We start from the raw sequence: 16,299 nt of genomic DNA, 5'->3' as shown, positions 1-16,299 counted from the left end.
TTAGATAACTGGCATTTCTCTCGTGCTGGCTTGATAGTGTAAACCACCATTCTTGTAGGGTCTGAGGCTGTCCCAGCTGCCCTCATCCCTGGCCTTAGCTTCTGCCTACGCCTTTTCTGTCCTGGAGCCCAGCCTCTGCCCGCCCCCCACCCCGATTTGTTATTGTTGTTTAAAGCTCTTACGGGTCTGTAGTTGGTAGAGGGATTCTTACTGCCTTTTGAACACCAGTGTTAGATTTCATTTATAAGAAGTGAGAAACAATGTCCTTGTTAAGTGTTGGTAATTTGGGGCCTTGGTAAAACACAGTTTAGCTATATCCTCTTTCTTTGCATGGGGGTGGGGCAGCAGGACATCAGTGTGACTCTGGCTGCCCACTTCACCATCTCCCCGTAAGACAAGAGAAAGGGACTTATTATAACAGAGTAAACCCAGTGGAGCCTAAACTCTAAGGATCTAGAAGTCACTTTAACTTTAGAAACAAAATCATTTGCCCAGCAGTTCTCAGCGGAATGACCTATTTTTATTATTAGATTCTTATGCCTTTCACCAAGCGTTATATAGTTGTCATGGATCCTGGATGGATCTGAAGTATAGTAGATTAACAATGAAAATAAATAAACCTCTTGAGATGCTTGCCCTAGCGGCTTATATCCTTTATTGTTCCCAGAATGTTCTTTTCTCCCTGGAGCCAGAGGGGTAAGAATTTGGGTTGATCACCCACTCTAACAGTGTTAGAAAACAAGGGGCACAGATTTGGTGTTTGGCAAGAAACTCAATGTCAGCATCTGGGCAGTGATCCCCTAAAACCTAGATTTGGTTTTGTTTGTTTTCTTGCAATACACATAGCTGTTTATTTTCTCCGTTCTTTATGTCCGATGTATTTCTCAACCCTCTCTTTCCTTCTTTGGTCCTTCTGTCACCCGCCACCTGATGCTATATTCTGGGCAGTTTTCCAGGCCTGGTGTCCCTTGCTATTCTTCTCTCTGGTTGTCGTCCTGTCCTAAGACTAGTTTTAGATTTGACCTCTTGTCCTTTCACCAAGATCAAATAAAGTGTTAAGTAGGGATTTTTTTTACATTTTTCAGGATCTTTGGAAGCTCCCCAAGTTATTTTCGCCAGATCCAAACCCTTGCCCACACAATCTGGAGCCCTTGCTACAGTTATAGGACAGAGAAAATCAAAGTCGGTGAAGTCAGGGCCAATTTAAGGTAACAGTAAGAATAAGAGCATATTTTTTTATGATAACTTGCTGACTTTATATCACAGCAAGAGGCTTAATAGCTATCAAGAGAAGTGACAGTTTCTTAGAATGACAAAGAAATTTTGATTTTATAAAACCAGAACTCAGATGGACTGTGAGTCAAAGTTAAGCTACTGCTAGCATGCTTCTGCACTGGCCGACCAGTAGGTGGCGCTGTGGCAGTAAGAAATTTCCTTACTATTATGGAGGCTTTTGTTTAAAAATATGGGGACATGAAACCAATCAAAGGAAGAAACTAAAGCCATAATCGAGTTATCACAGGTAAAGAGTAACAGAATACACTGGAGAACATGGTATTTGAAGGTCAAATTGCAATAGCCTCTAAAGAGAATGAATATTGTTAAAGATATTTATTATTAAAGAAGGTTGTTTGATTAGAGTTGTGTAGTTTGTGAACTGGACTTCCAAGTAATGGGAGGCAGGAAGGAACACAACTTTGAAAAAAGGTTTTTTTGGTGAGGCTGATTAATACGCTTTTTTCTGAGTTAAGATAAGCATATGCTGTCATTGGCAGCAAAACAAACTGTAAACCCCGTCCATAAAAATCTCCCAACATTAAAGGGATGGCCTGACTTTGAGCTCGTGAGGCTGTACTCACACCACTAGCACGGCCCCACAGTGTTTTGTTCCCAGCCCGTGGCCTTCAAAACTTTCAGAAAATTCTATGAAACCACAAGGTTGTGATGATTCCTTTCCTCTTTGCTCTACCGTACACACTAAAGCATTAAAGGCATACTGCTAGGAGCTTAATACCTTTCTTACCTCTAGGGGAATACTTAAAGACTTATTTGAGAAGAATTATTCATCAAAATACCCCAGGAGAGCAAAGGAGGGAGGAAAATTATTTACCCACCACAGGATTCATTTACATTGGATCAGAAAGCTTCAAATATCTTTCCCCAGCCCATCTAAACTCTTTCCAAAAAGGAATGAGAAGAGAGAAAGGAACACCAAATCCATGGCTTGGTCATCTACCAAAATGTACCAATGAAACCGAAAACAACCAGAGTTGTCTTGGTAATACTTTGCCAATGATCCTTTAATTCTGATATGAAGCAGCCTATCCAGGGATGAACAACTAACAAAATATAGAAAACTAAAGCGAGAAGGTCCATATTTCCTTGAGGAGACTGGCAGCCAAAATAATGAAAGTGACACCAAGCTCCAAACTAAACCACTGGCCTGCCAAGAAGTACTAATGTCCATCAGTTTCCAGGACTGAGAGACTTGGACCTGCCACAGTTGTAATATCGCTTTCCTTGAACCTATTTCATTAGTATCTCTTACAATCCACCCAGAACATTGCATGGCAAAATAAGATCATCCGCAGAGAAGCCTTGGGAAAGAGCCCATCTCTCCACATGTCAGTCTATTGCAAGCAGCCCTGCGGAACTGAGCTGCGCACAAGCTAGGGGTGGGTGATGCTGTACTTTGTGATGAGCTGCGGTGGTGAGACCTCGTGCTGAGTGTGTATGGACTCAGAAAACAGAGTGGGTCAGAGTGCCACTGAAGGACCGGCCTCCCATAGTGCAGCAGAACTGCTGGGAAGCCCCAGAGGCAGCCCATTGCCACCTGCCAGGCCAAATAAGAGAAACAGGTAGTTTACAAAGTGAAGCAGGGAGAACCCAGAGTCCACCTGGATGCTTGCTTTCTCTTTGTTGTGAATGGGGTGTAGGCAGATCTGCTTGGCAGACATCCGTTCAACCGCAGTCACAAAGGAATGTCATCACGAGCTAGTGCTAGAACCCCTTCCTGTATGGGTTTAGGGAGGCAGGAAGGAGATGAGAAGATTGAAGTGTGTTTGCATAGCTTGTTATCGAAGACTGAGAAAATGTCAGTTGTCCTTATCGAAGAATGAGGAGCCACACTGAAGGATACCGGGGACTGAGATTCTCGAAGTCGCCCACTTTGTTGTCTCAGGCAAGGGCCATATGTAAATACATGCGCGATTCTGTGTCTTCTTAGGTTCTGTGTCATCTGTTTGGCATCTCTTCGTCACAGAGCCAGTTAACTGTGTTTTCTGTATTCTTGATGCTTTTGCATTTGGGGCCTTATGGAGCCAGGCGGAGACTGCCTATCCCACGGCTAGCTGATTCTGAAAGATCCTATCAGCTTGCCCATGGGTATGCCTTTCAGACAGAAACCAGCTAATCCCAAGTTTATATACCCAACCACCTCCTTATCTAACTCTCACATGGAAAACCCACATTTCCCTTGCCCCAGATCACTCCAGGGCCAGCTTCCAGGCAGCTGGAGAGCACCGCTGTAGCCCAGAGGCCACCAGAATTACTAAAACAACCAGTTGGAAGCCGTTTACTCTGTCCTGCCTTGCCTTTTCCAGGGAAATCCCAAATAAGGCTCTGGCCTAGACTTTCTCCTCACTCCTGTCTTCCATCTCTGGACCACACCAGTGTTTTCCCCTGTGAGGCACGTAGGGACCCTCTCTCTGGGACCCTAAGTACAATCAACTTCCTGCCAGGCCTTGTTCTCATGGCCTCCATAGCCACACTGACTGGACCATACCACACTCAACTTGTACATTCTTAGAATACACAGCAATGGAGAGACTGTCTTTAATATGTCTAGCAGGGAACACAGGGAAACATCTGAATCAATTAGGTTTATATCACCAAGTTCTAAGCAACTGGCCACAGCACTCACTTCATTCTAGGCTGTATTCTACAAGTGATGTTTTCACAGTGTGTGTGGTGCTAGCCGCAACCTGGCTGCAGCCACACAAGAAGGATGTGAATCCCTTTACGTGGCCAAATCGCCTGGCTGTCAGCCATTGAAATTTCATGCTTTCCTGTCCCGAGGCCTCTTTCTTTTCATTTAGTAACTTTCTACGTTCAGAAACAAAACTCAAGCCTAGCAGAGCAACCTGGTTGGAAGTGGGGGGAGGAGACAGCTTGGCTTTCAGTTTAGAGGAAGTAGGGGGATACCTCTAAGATCCCACCCAAAAGGGGGTTCATTTGCCTTAAAGAAAAGGAGGGAACTCTGATTTCTGAAATGGATTAAGAAGTGGACCACGGAGAGAGATAACATCAGAAAATTGATATTGTCTCTTGCTGAGCTGGCAAACTCCCAAGAGAGGAGTGATGATTCTTCCATTGTTAACAATTACTACTTTGTTATAAAGAGACGTGGAAAGTGCAGTGGCCCCTTTCTCAAATTACATTTATGTTACAGAAGCACACACACCCACTGGAAAAAAAAAAAATTGCTTGGCACCCTGGGTGGTTAGACGTGTGCCTACCACCCCAGCTCCTAGCGGGTTTGTGTTGTCCTGTGTGATATCCATTCACTTTGGGGGGAAATGGATCCTGTTTATTCTTGTATTCCTGAACTGGGCAGGTAACCAGCATAGCATTGCCTTACTTTGTGAGCTTTTATACTTATCACTACAAGTTATCAGTCTATACTCTGGATGTGTGGAACCCACACATCTTGCTGCTGGTTTCAAAGAAATGCTTGTTATAGGCACATACCTTTGCTTTACCATCCGTATAACCTCGGGTCATAATTGCTCCTCAAAGTTCTAAAGAAAGAAAATGGCATGCTAGGCCATGCCTGTCTTTGGAAAAAGCAAGTTTTGTACATGGAAATATTTACATCTCTGCTTGCCTGATCTGTAGAATTTACTGGGCCCCAGAGTGTGTGGGTGGGTAACTGTAGGGTGTGGAGAATGGTGGCTTGAAGTCTATTTCTCCATTGGCATTGATTGCCATTGACATTTATTCTTTCAAATTATAAAGGAAAAGACTGGGCCTCTCTTGTCCTCAGAACGAAGAGCATCGCTAGGAAACATAAAACAATAGTCTCTTATACTTCTTTGTGTACTCCTCTTTCAAACATGCCAGCATTTCCATTCAGGACGCCTGTAGGTATCAGGAGCCTTCTTCTGTTGAAACCTAAGGCCAGGTTAAGTAGTTACCTGCCAGGAGCACCTGGGAGGCTCAGTCATTAAGCGTTGGCCTTTGGCTCAGGTCATGATCCCGGCGCCCTGGGATTGAGTCCCATATAGGACTCCCTACTCAGCGGGGAGCCTGCTTCCCCCTCCCCAGCTCCCCTGTATTTGTGGCCCCTCTCTTGCTATCTCTTTCTGTCATAAATAAATAAAAAATCTTTAAAAAAAAAAAAAACCCAAAACCAAAAAAAAGTAGTTACCTGCCACCCGAGAGGGACAGCTTGAATGTGCGGCCTGTCCCCTTAGCCGTATGGGTAACACACAGCATGTATGCCCAGTACAAAAGGAGGATGTCACCTGGGAACCTGGTTGTAAGACAGTGAAGTGAATGGAAAGGTCAACTGGTTAGAAGTTGGGATTTTAATGTTACTTCTTTGTTCATGGTTATCAGGTGAAAAAAGAAACAAAGAAAGAAAGAAATCCCTCCTTTTTACATTCGATTGGACCAAAAGGTGACGGTGGTGTTTCTCCTCCTCCCAGCCACCTCTCCTCTGCTTGCCAGGGAGATTAAGACATGTTTGTTCGTGGGATGAACCCAAATGAAGATGTTTTAGAATTTAACAAGTGTTTTGGTTTTTTGGTTGTTGTTTTTTTTTTTTATAATTTCTTATGGCTGAACTGCAAAATAATACTGGGTAATAAATTGCTTGCCGTTACTTGGGTTTTGGAACACGGCATCTTGAAAACACAGCTCTTCTTTAGAAATAGGACTCCTCGCGGGCCTTGTATTCGGCCATCCCTGCTGCTGTTCTCCAAGATAAATTGCGGTTGTGTGTACGCACATATTCTTACCCTCCTCTTCTATGCGGAGAAGTCGAGTTGTCTCTGTAGCCTTTTGATTAATAAAAGAGAGACCACCTCAGTTTACCTCTGTTAAGGAAAGTTCGTGTACATCAGCATAGGGAACAGCCTCGGGGGCCAGACCTCATAAAAACCTACCACTTATTTGGGACAGTTAGCAATGGCTAATCAGTGGCTCAACAGCATGTCCTGTGAGGCAGGACAGCTGGCCTCCACCCTTCTGGGTAGCACCTCTGCCTTCCTCAGGACTCTGCCTCTCTCAATGTGGTTGTTTCTCTCTCCGTGTGCAGCTATCAAAGGACAGAATTCAAAAACCGGGCATTCATTCACCCAACAAAGTGCCGCTGGTGTACAGAGCTAAAGGGGGCGGCTGCTGCCTGCAGACCAGGGCCAGTCTGTGACCAGGAGAGCGTGAAGACATGACACAAACCTGCCAGCTTCAGCATTTCTGGCCGTTTTCTTCAGGTGGCGCATGCAACAGACTTTTCATCCCTAGCATCAAGTCTTAAAACATAAAAGCACCTGCAGGAAAATAACAAAATATAAAGGGAAAACCAAGGCCAAAGGTCAAGATGGTTCACATTTTTCAAATATAAGACCAAATAAAATTATGATAATCAAGGTTAGATTTGGTTCTGAGTCTTCTCTAACAGGTCAGACAAAAAGAGAAACCTGATACATCAAGGTCTATAGTTCTCATTTTCAAAAAGGAAGCCATACTCTGGAGGAAAATTATTAAACTTTTTCCTAGCTGCTTTTTTATTTTATTTTATTTATTTATTTGAGAGAGTTTGAGAGAGAGAGAATAAACAAGGGGAGGATATGAGTGGTGGGGGGGGGGGAGAGAGAGAGAGAAGCAGACTCCCCACTGAGCTGGAATCCAGATGTGGAACTCCCTCCCAGGACCCGGAGATCATGAGCTGAGCTGAAGACAGACATTTAACCCACGGAGCCACCCCGATGCCCCTTCCTAGATCTTATCCTAAAAGAAGTATTTCACATGCTTTAAAACGAGGACACTGAACAAAGTAATGGTGCCCTCACAGCACAGCGGTGTGTTTCACGGGACTGCTTCTCGGTGTGAGCTACACTGAGGCTAAACATGGCAGTTCAAGTCAGTGAAGACGATTTTGTGAACTATTACAGTCCAAGTCGCTTTGTGGTCCAATATAATCCAATGAGATAGTGGTTCTGTGGAGGGGTGGATGGATTGCATGTGTCTTAGATAATCCTACATATCCTATACCTTCTCTCGGGTGATGGCTCGGTGAGAGCTAATTGTGCTCTTAGGCAAAGGTGCAGAGGCCTAGTCTTCTACATGGCTCGTTGAAGATGGCGCCGATGTGCTCTGGAAAGCAGGTGGCAGAGGAAACGTCTTCTGGAAACTGGAGCCAGGCACCGTCTGACCTGTCACAGCATGTTTGCTCTCTGTCCCTTTATTTTGTCCCTAGGCACCTCATGCCTGCTTCCCCCTAGTCGGGCTGATTCCTATTTGTCCTTTCCAACCCTAGCCCATTCCCACCCCCAGTATGATTTAGGTGCTTTTTTACTGTACTTACAGCTATCTGCTGGGGCATTTACAACACTCTAGTACTTTCTGGATTCCTTGACCATTCCCCCGCCACCAGGGCCATAATCCCCTTGAAGGCAAGGAGGAGCTCTCACTTAATTCTGAAACCCTAGGGCCTAGCACAATGTCCAGGCCATAATAGGGATGTAAAAGACTGATTAAATGGATGAATGAGTGAGTTTTCATATTTCTCCTAACACCTGGAACCCCTGTCCCCATATACAAATCCTTCTTATCCTCTAAAGGTCTAGTTAGGTTTTGGTCTTGTCTAGTACGCTATATTCATATAATTAGATTTTAACTTTACAGTTTTTAAGTCCCTAGAGCATTTACAATTTATGTCACAAAGTTTGGCACCTCATTATATTTTTGTCATTCTTTTATCCTACTTTCTCCCTGGGTAAATTGTCTCCAGTAAGACCATAAATTCTATGACAGCAGGATTACATTCTGTATGTTTGTGGAATCCATAAGAACACCCAAAATGCTTCATTACTTGTAATATCAGCCCTAAAGAAAAGAATACATAAAACACATAAAATTTTCCTGAAAAATAATCTACTCCCCCTGTTCTCCTGGCTTCAAATAAAATGCTTAACCTCAAATTAAAATGCTTTAACCTTAAAGATTTCATAAATAATGTATTTTATTATTAAACAATCTTAAAACTCAGAATAACCTTCCTTATAAATTACCTAGTACAGTATTTCAAGCGTATCAATATTATAAAACTACTTCCTCGACATCAGAGAATGACTGGTCACTGTCCTTCTGATTACAACTTCTTATACCCATTCAGAAACTTAACTATAAACTTCCTTGTTGGGACACATGGGTGGCTCAGTCAGTTAAGGGCTGCCTTTGGCTCAGGTCATGATCCCGAGGTCTTGGGATCGAGTTCCACATCGGGCTCCTTTCTCAAAGGGGAGCCTGCTTCTTTCTCTGCCTCTGCCTGCCACTCTGCCTACTTGTGCGCACGCTCTCTCTTGCTCTCTCTCTCTCTAACAAATAAATAAATCTTTTTTTAAAAAATTTTAAAAAAATAATAAACTTATGTGTTACAAAGCAGAATTCAGTATAATTCAGTTCACTTTAAGGGAACAAAGTCAAAATGAGGTCTAGTTTATTTGGAAAACATCCTCCGTCAGCTTTTGTGCCTCTACACCAGCTGATCAGAGGGAGCTCTTTGACCTTATAACACAGATTAGGTTTTGTTTTTGGATACTCAGATTTTTTTTTAATTCTTTTTTGATTTCTTCATGAACTTTTTAGGATTCTCCTAAGTTGTCTGCTACCTGACACTGGACACCATACTCGAGTTGTAGAAATCCACCTAGTGTTCTGTGTAATGTAAGATGTACCCTTATGCTTCTGGAGTCGTGTGTTCTGATTTACTTTTAGCATACTGTGCTCTCCAAAACAAAAGTCCTTTCAACCCTTACCTCCTACCTTCCCTACCTAGTCTTGCTTCAAGTTCAGTGCCATCATATGGCGTTTTCTAAAAACTTAAAAAAATAGAATTACCATATAATTCAGAAATTCCTCTTCTAGATATATAACCATAAAAACTGGGAGCAGAGTCTTGAATAGATGTTTTTACACTCATGTCCATAGCAGCTTTATTCACAGTAGCCTAAAGGTGGAAGCAACCCACGTGTCCATCAATGGACAAATGGATAGACAAGATGTGGTATGTACATACAATGCAATAGTATTCAGCCTTTAAAAAGAAAGAAAATTCTGATACACATTACATCATGGACGAATCGAGAGGATTTATGGTAACTGAAATGAGCCAATCACAAGAAGACAAATAGTATATAACTCTACTTATTTGAGATAGTTAGAGCAGTCAGATTCAGAGGCAGAAAGCAAAAGGGTTGTTCCAGATCTGACCAGATGGGAGAATTGGGGGTTATTTTTCAATGGATACAGAGTTTTAGTTTTGGTTGTTGTTGTTGTTTTGTCTTTAAGTAAGCTCCATGTGGGGCTTGAATTCAGGACCCTGAGATCAAGACCTGAGCTGAGATCAAGTCAGACACTTAACCAACTGAGCCACCCAGGTGCCCCCAGAATTTCAGTTTTTTAAGATGAAAAAAGTTCTGCAGATAGATGGCGCTGATGATTGCATAGCGTGAATGTACCTCATGCCATGAACTCTTCCCTTAAAAGTGGTTAAGCTGGTCATTTTTCCCCTGTCCCCATGTCTGGCGACTGCAAACCTGTTCTCTGTATCTATGAGCTTGTTTGGGTTTGTTTGTTTGTTTGTTTGTTTGTTTTCTTAGATCCCACGTGTAAGGGAGATCATATGATATATGCCTTTTTCTGTCTGAATTATTTTACCTTAGCATAATGCCCTCACAGTCTGTCCATGTTGACACAAATGAGAAGATTTCATTCTTTTTTATGGCTGGATAATACTCTATTGTGTATATATATAACATTTTCTTTATTCGTTCATTCCACTAACGGACACTTAGATTGTTTCTACATTTTGGCTCTTGTAAACAATGCAACAAACAGAGGGTCAACATGCAGTGAATTAGTGGTTTTGTTTTCTTTGCCCAGAATACTCAGAAGTGGAATGCTGGAGCATATGAAAGTTATATTTTTAATATTTTGAGGAACCTTCGTAGTGTTTTGCATAGTGACCATACCAGTCTACATCTCCGCCAACAGAGCAACACTTGTTATTTCTTGTCTTTTTGATACTAGCCATTCTAACAGGTACGAGGTGATATCCCCATGTGATTTTAATTGTATTTCCCTGATGATTAGAAATGTTGAGCACCTTTACCTCTACTTGTTGGCCATTTGTATGTCCTCTTTGGAAAAATGTCTGTTGGGTTCTTCTGCCATTTTTGTTTTAAGTAGGCTCCATGTCCAGTGTGGAGCCCAGTGCGGGGCTTGAACTCATGACCCTGAGATCAAGAGCTAAGCTGAGATCAAGAGTCAGATGCTTGACTGAGCCACTCAGGTGCCCGTCTTCTGCCATTTTTAATTAGATTGTTTTTATTACTGAGTTATATGAGTACTTTATATATTTTGGATATTAACCCTATATCAGATATATAATTTACAAATATTTTCTCCCATTTGGCAGGTTGCCTTTTCATTTTATTGTTCTCTTTACTGTACAAAAGCTTTTGGGTTTGATGCAGTCACACGTGTTTATTTTTGCTTTTGTTGCCTTTTCTTTGATGTCAAATCCAAAAAAAATCAATCACCAAGACCCATGTTAAGGAACTTACCACCTATGTTTTCTTCTAGGAGTTTTTTGGTTTTAGGTCTTACTTTAAAGTCTTTAATCCATTTTTGAGTTAATTTTTGTGTCTGGTGGAGATAGAGATCCAATTTCATTCTTTTATATGTAGCTGTCCAGTTTTTCCAACACCATTTATTGGAGACTGTCCTTTCCCCATTGTATATTCTTGGCTCCTTTGTCCTAGACTACTTGACCACATTTGCCTGGGTTTGTTTGAGTTCTTTCTTCTGTTCTGTTGGTCAGTATGTCTGCTTTTATGCCAATACAAGATGTCATACTGTTTTGATTACAATAAGCTCTGTAATATGATTTGAAATCAGGAAGCATAGTTCCTCCAGCTTGGTTCTTTGTCAAGATAGCATTGGCTCTTTGGGGTCTCTTGTGGTTCCATACAAATTTTAGGATTGTTTGTTTTATTTCTGTGAAAAATGCCATTGGAATTTTGATAAAGATTATACTGAATCTGTAGATTGCCTTGTGTAGTATTGACATCTTAACAGTATTAATTCTTCCAATCCATGAGCATGGATTATTTTCCATTTATTTATGTCTTCTTCATTTTCTTTCATCAATGTCTTATAGTGTTCAGTGTATAACTCTTTCACCTCCTTGGTTAAATTTATTCTAGATATTTTATTCTCTTTGATATAATTGTAAATGCAATTAAATTTCTCTTCATGATGGTTTGTTGTTACTGTATAGAAATGTAACAGATTTTTGTATATTGATTTCTGTATCCTGAAACTTTACTGAGTTTGTTTATTAGTTTTAACAGTTTTCTGGTGGAGTCCTTGAGGTTCTTTCTGTATAATATCATGTCATCTACTAATAGAGACAGTTTTACTTCTTTTCTAATTTGGATGCCTTTTATTTCTTGTGTATGGGTCTCGCTAGGACTTCTAATACCTTGTTGAATACAAGTGGGAAGGGTGGGCATCCTTGTTTTGTTCTTGATCTTAGAGGACAAGCAGTCAGCTCTTTACAATTAAGTAGGATGACAGCTATGGGCTTTTCATATATGGCCTTTATTGTGTTAAATATGGTCCCTCTTTACCCACTTTGTTGAGTTTTTATCATAAATGTATGGTGAATTTTGTCAAATGCTTTTTAATGCATCAGTTGAGATAATCACATAATTTAATGTTTATCCTTCATTTTGTTAGTATGGTGTGTCTCATTGATTGATTTGCATATATTGCTCCATTGGTGCGTGTGTGGAATAAATCCCACCTGATCATGGTATGATCCTTTTATTGCATCGCTGGATTCAGTTCTCTACTATTTTGTTCAGGATTTTGCATCTACATTTATCAGAGATATTGGTCCGAAGTTTTCTTGTGGTAGCCTTGTCTGATTTTGGTGTCCAGGTAATGTTGGCCTTGTAAAATGACTTTGAAAGTGTATAGAAGAGGAGGGAACTCTTCTGCATTTTGGAAGAGTTTGGGAAAGATTGGTATTAATTCCTTAAATGTTTGGTAGACTTCACCAGTGAAGCTGCCTAGTCTTGGCCTTCTATTACATTGGAAGGTTTTTGGTCCCTGACTCAATCTCATTTGTGTTATGTGTGTTTTACCACAATTTTAAAAAGACTAATGATTATGTATGTAATATGCCTAGTAAAGTGTTTGGCACATGATAGGTACTCAGTAAATGGTAGGTCTTACTATCAGAATTCAAAGCACATGCTATCATTAGTTCCCATTATGATCTTTTTGTTAAACAATGTCAAAAGTTAGCTTCCCTAGAAAGTAAACTCTAAGATGGCAATTAGTGTGCAAGAGGTTTATAGTGTGCAAGAGGTTTATTAATGGATCAATTCCTATAGAAGGGAAGGGAAAGGGAATGGGACCAGGCAGCGGGAGAAGTTGGGCTGTGGCACAGTGACAAGGGTGGTCTCAGTTGGTGCCACAGGGAGCGTAAAGCCAGCCTTGGGAGCTGTAAGTTGTGATAAGGTAGCTGGGATGCCACTTTTGTACGTACTTTATGTTGATCTGTCATTAGATACGGGCTGCCTGGGAAGAAGACGTGCCCTTGAGAACTAAAACTCATGTTTCCGTGGCTCCTCATCCTTTCCGACTTATCTCCAGTCTTCTGTATTAATGAGTAAAATTTCCTTGCTGTCAGTCATCTCAGTGAGGGAGGAATCAGGGAATTTTTAGCTGTGGCTACAGTAGTGCTTTTCCAACCATCCGTACTAGAGCTCTAGTTATTTTCCTTTCCAGGCTTACATGGACTGGTACTTTTGTAAAATACATTAAAAATAAATTACTAGAGAAACTAAATAAGAAAAGAAGACTTCTAACGCATGAGCTCAAATTCATTATTACTAGATTCACCAGGCATAAAATTGCTGGCTATTTTCGATAATGGACTTTAACTGCCTACCTTCGAATTCTAAATTTTTCTCAGGTGGGTACCAATCCAGGGCTCCACTCTAAATAGTCCTGGGTTGTAGGACTCCTGCAAAGCATTGTTGGAGTCTTTCCCAGCTGACACTGGCCAAATACACATTGGGTTAAGTGAATGTTGTGCTCAACCTCGAGACCTTTGCTGTTGTGGGGGAATCCATAGTTCTCTTCAGGTCTGCCGTAAATCCAGGAATATCATGAACACCACAGGTTCTGGGTGTAAACAGTCCTAAGGCCATTCCTCACTCACGTTTTCATCTGCTTCCTCCAAGAATCCATTACATAAATGAGAAAAGAGATGGAGTCTGTAAGGATCTAATGGACGAAAGGGGCAAAGACCATGTTCTCATTTTGTTAACCATCGGGCAGCTCATGTTCCTGACACTAGGATAACTCCTCTGTTAGCATCATCTTCTCAGGACATTTGGTGTCGTGATAGGGAGATCAGAGAACAGGGAAAGGAGGTCTGCCAAGTAGAGTATAACCTTCAGGAAAGAGGAACTGGTAAAAACAAAGGGGTCTTGATACAGTCAAAGAGTTTATCAAGCTCTATCATCTAATTCAGGGAATTCAGCCTAAGCCCATGGTTGTAGCTTTGGTTGATCTGTGAATCCCCTGCCTTTGTGCCTTTATTCAAGAGAGTACTCAGAGTGACCCCAAAACTAAGCGTGACTTAAGTGTCTAGTTTGAAACATGGATTCAGTTTCCCTACTGGCAAGTAGTCAAGCTCCAGTCACCAGACATTCTCATTTTGACCTACGCTACTAGCTCACCCCATCAACCCTCAAGCCATCCCTACTCTCTTTCCATTCTCCACATCACTGTGCGCTGAGCTTCTCAGAATGCAAACTGTTTCTGACACACACACACACACACACACACACACACACACCACCTAAAGCCCTTCAGAAAGGCTGACCATTACCCTTAAGATGAAGGTAAACCTAGGTAAGAGGTCTCACCTGGCATGCCTACCTTTCATCCCAACGTCACATCGCCTTGCCTCCATGCATTCTCCACACTAGCCGTCCTGGCCGTCTCTGAGCTCCCCACACCACCCCGGGTCCACAGAGCTTCTGCAGATGCTGTTTGACCCCTCGTGCTCTTCGCCCACCCTCGTGCATTTGCTTTCTCTGGACTCTCTGACAGGACATGTCCCCATTACAGAGACCTGGGTAGCGCTCCTTTGGAGCATTTGTTAAAGTCCCTTGCGATTTTCCTGTAGTGTCTGTCTTCCTCACTAGACTGTGGCAGCGTTCCCTTCGTACGCCGCCAGGAGAGCAGAAAACCTGGTGTCAGGCAGGCTCGCAATAGGTATTTATGGATGAATGAGTCGGCCATTCTCTTCCTCACTGAGAGAAAACAAAGGGGCAGAGACAAGGAAACAGCTTCAGTGCACGTAACTGATGGGCGGGGAAGCTGGGTTTGAATCCGGATATGACTTCAGAGCCCTTGCTCTTTACCGGTATAATAACAGCGACAGTGGTCCGCCATTTTCTCAAGCACTTGTCATGTGCCAGCAGCTGTGCTAAGCATTGTGGCGCTGTCACAGTTCATCTTCTCAACCCTACGGAAGAAGGAGGCTTTGTTCTCTAGTTTGCATATGAGCAAACGGAGGCTGAGGGAAGTGAGGTACCTTGTCTGAGCCACACAGTCAATGGCAGAGCTGAAATCCAAAGCCAGACAGCCCTATTTCAAGAACTTGTGGAGCTGCCTAGTCATATCAGAACGCTAGGCCCGTCAGGATGATTTCATGTTCCCAGCTTGGAGCTGGGTGGCTGGTAGCCCCACTCTCCAGTCTGGGAATCTCTCTGAAGTGTCCAGTGGTTATCTCCAGTCACTCAAGGGAATTCCTGGTAGTGTGGAGACATCTGCGGACAAGGTGGGCTTGCCTTTCCTCCAGCCACTTCATGTTCCCTCTTTGGGTGGAGCCAGATGGGGGAAGGGAGAGGATAAGGATCAAGGTGGGCTTGTGCCTCTGCTCCCACGGATGGGAGGGCTAGGGAAGGTGCTAAGCTTGCCCACACTCCCTGCCACACCTCTGGAGGGGCAGCAGTTCTGGGAATGGAGCAAGGAAGCTGTGCAGCAGGAGGGGGGTGAAGGTGGGAGGGTTGGGGGGAAAGAGAGAGGACAGAAGAGCTTTCTCTTCAGGTAACAGAAACTCAGCACATCAATGGCTTATATAAGTGAAGAATTTATTTTTCTTCTGTGTCAAGAAGTTCAGAGACAGCTAGCACAGCTCCTCCGAGACGTAATGGAGGAGCCAGGCTCCTCTCTTCTGCTCAACCAACCCTAAAGCATTGGCTTGCTTTTTTTTTTTTTTGGTCACAGGGTGGTTCCTGTTCCTACTGGCATTGTGTCCATGTTCCAGGCAAGAAGAGGGGTTGGGAGGAAGGGCAAAAGACAGGTTCCGGCTAAATTGGCCCACTTTTTTTTTTTTTAAAGATTTTATTTATTTATTTGACAGAGAGAGATCACAAGTAGATGGAGAGGCAGGCGGAGAGAGGAGGGGAAGCAGGCTCCCTGCTGAGCAGAGAGCCCGATATGGGGCTGGATCCCAGGACCCTGGGATCATGACCAGAGCTGAAGGCAGAGGCTTTAACCAACTGAGCCACCCAGGTGCCCCTAAATTGGCCCACTTTTTAAAAAAGCTTCCTTGGAAGCCCAGCAGTTCCAACTAATCCATCACTGGCTGACCCTGGACCCCAGGCCCACTTCTTCGAGCAGCAAACAAGTGTTTTGGCTGCACACACTGCCTCTCTCTCAGATTCTCTGAGAATTTCTTATTGAGGCATGAGGGGAGAATAGATGTGAAGAAACATCCATTAGTTTCTGTCACAACACGTTTTCTTTCCATAGTCTCCTCCCCTGCTGGATGGAATTCATCACCTTTCTCCAGCCCTTCTCCACCAGCTTCTTGACTCTGCCGAGAAGAACACCATTCCTTAACCTAGGGCTTGCTCTTAGTATGTGGGGGCTTGGAAGTACCTGATACCTGGAGGTTTCAGGAACACCAGAGAGTCCCCA

General features: G+C 42.9%; 1 protein-coding gene across 19 annotated transcripts in view; it reads left to right on the top strand.

Annotated features, from left to right (window-relative positions):
* TTLL5 (tubulin tyrosine ligase like 5) overlaps positions 1-16,299 on the top strand; it is a 284,568-nt gene that overhangs the window by 239,004 nt on the left and 29,265 nt on the right. For 8 of the 19 annotated variants that reach the window (XM_013058385.2, XM_045072083.1, XM_045072071.1 and 5 more), the window contains one exon: positions 1,086-1,208. The exons of 9 other annotated variants lie outside the window; for them this stretch is intronic. In XM_013058385.2, coding sequence (XP_012913839.1) covers positions 1,086-1,207 — 122 coding nt within the window. In that variant the 3' untranslated portion in view covers position 1,208. Of the gene's footprint in view, positions 1-1,085; positions 1,209-6,319; positions 6,656-16,299 lie in introns of those variants that run through there. 2 more of the 19 variants (XM_013058388.2, XM_013058373.2) reach the window with 1 other exon arrangement.

This window comes from Mustela putorius, unplaced genomic scaffold, assembly GCF_011764305.1.
Source record: "Mustela putorius furo isolate JIRA1106 unplaced genomic scaffold, ASM1176430v1.1 tig00000129_pilon_pilon_pilon, whole genome shotgun sequence".
Taxonomy (NCBI): Eukaryota; Metazoa; Chordata; class Mammalia; order Carnivora; family Mustelidae; genus Mustela; species Mustela putorius.
The sequence above is the reverse complement of the archived record's forward strand: the minus strand, read 5'-3'. Positions and strand labels throughout refer to the sequence as shown.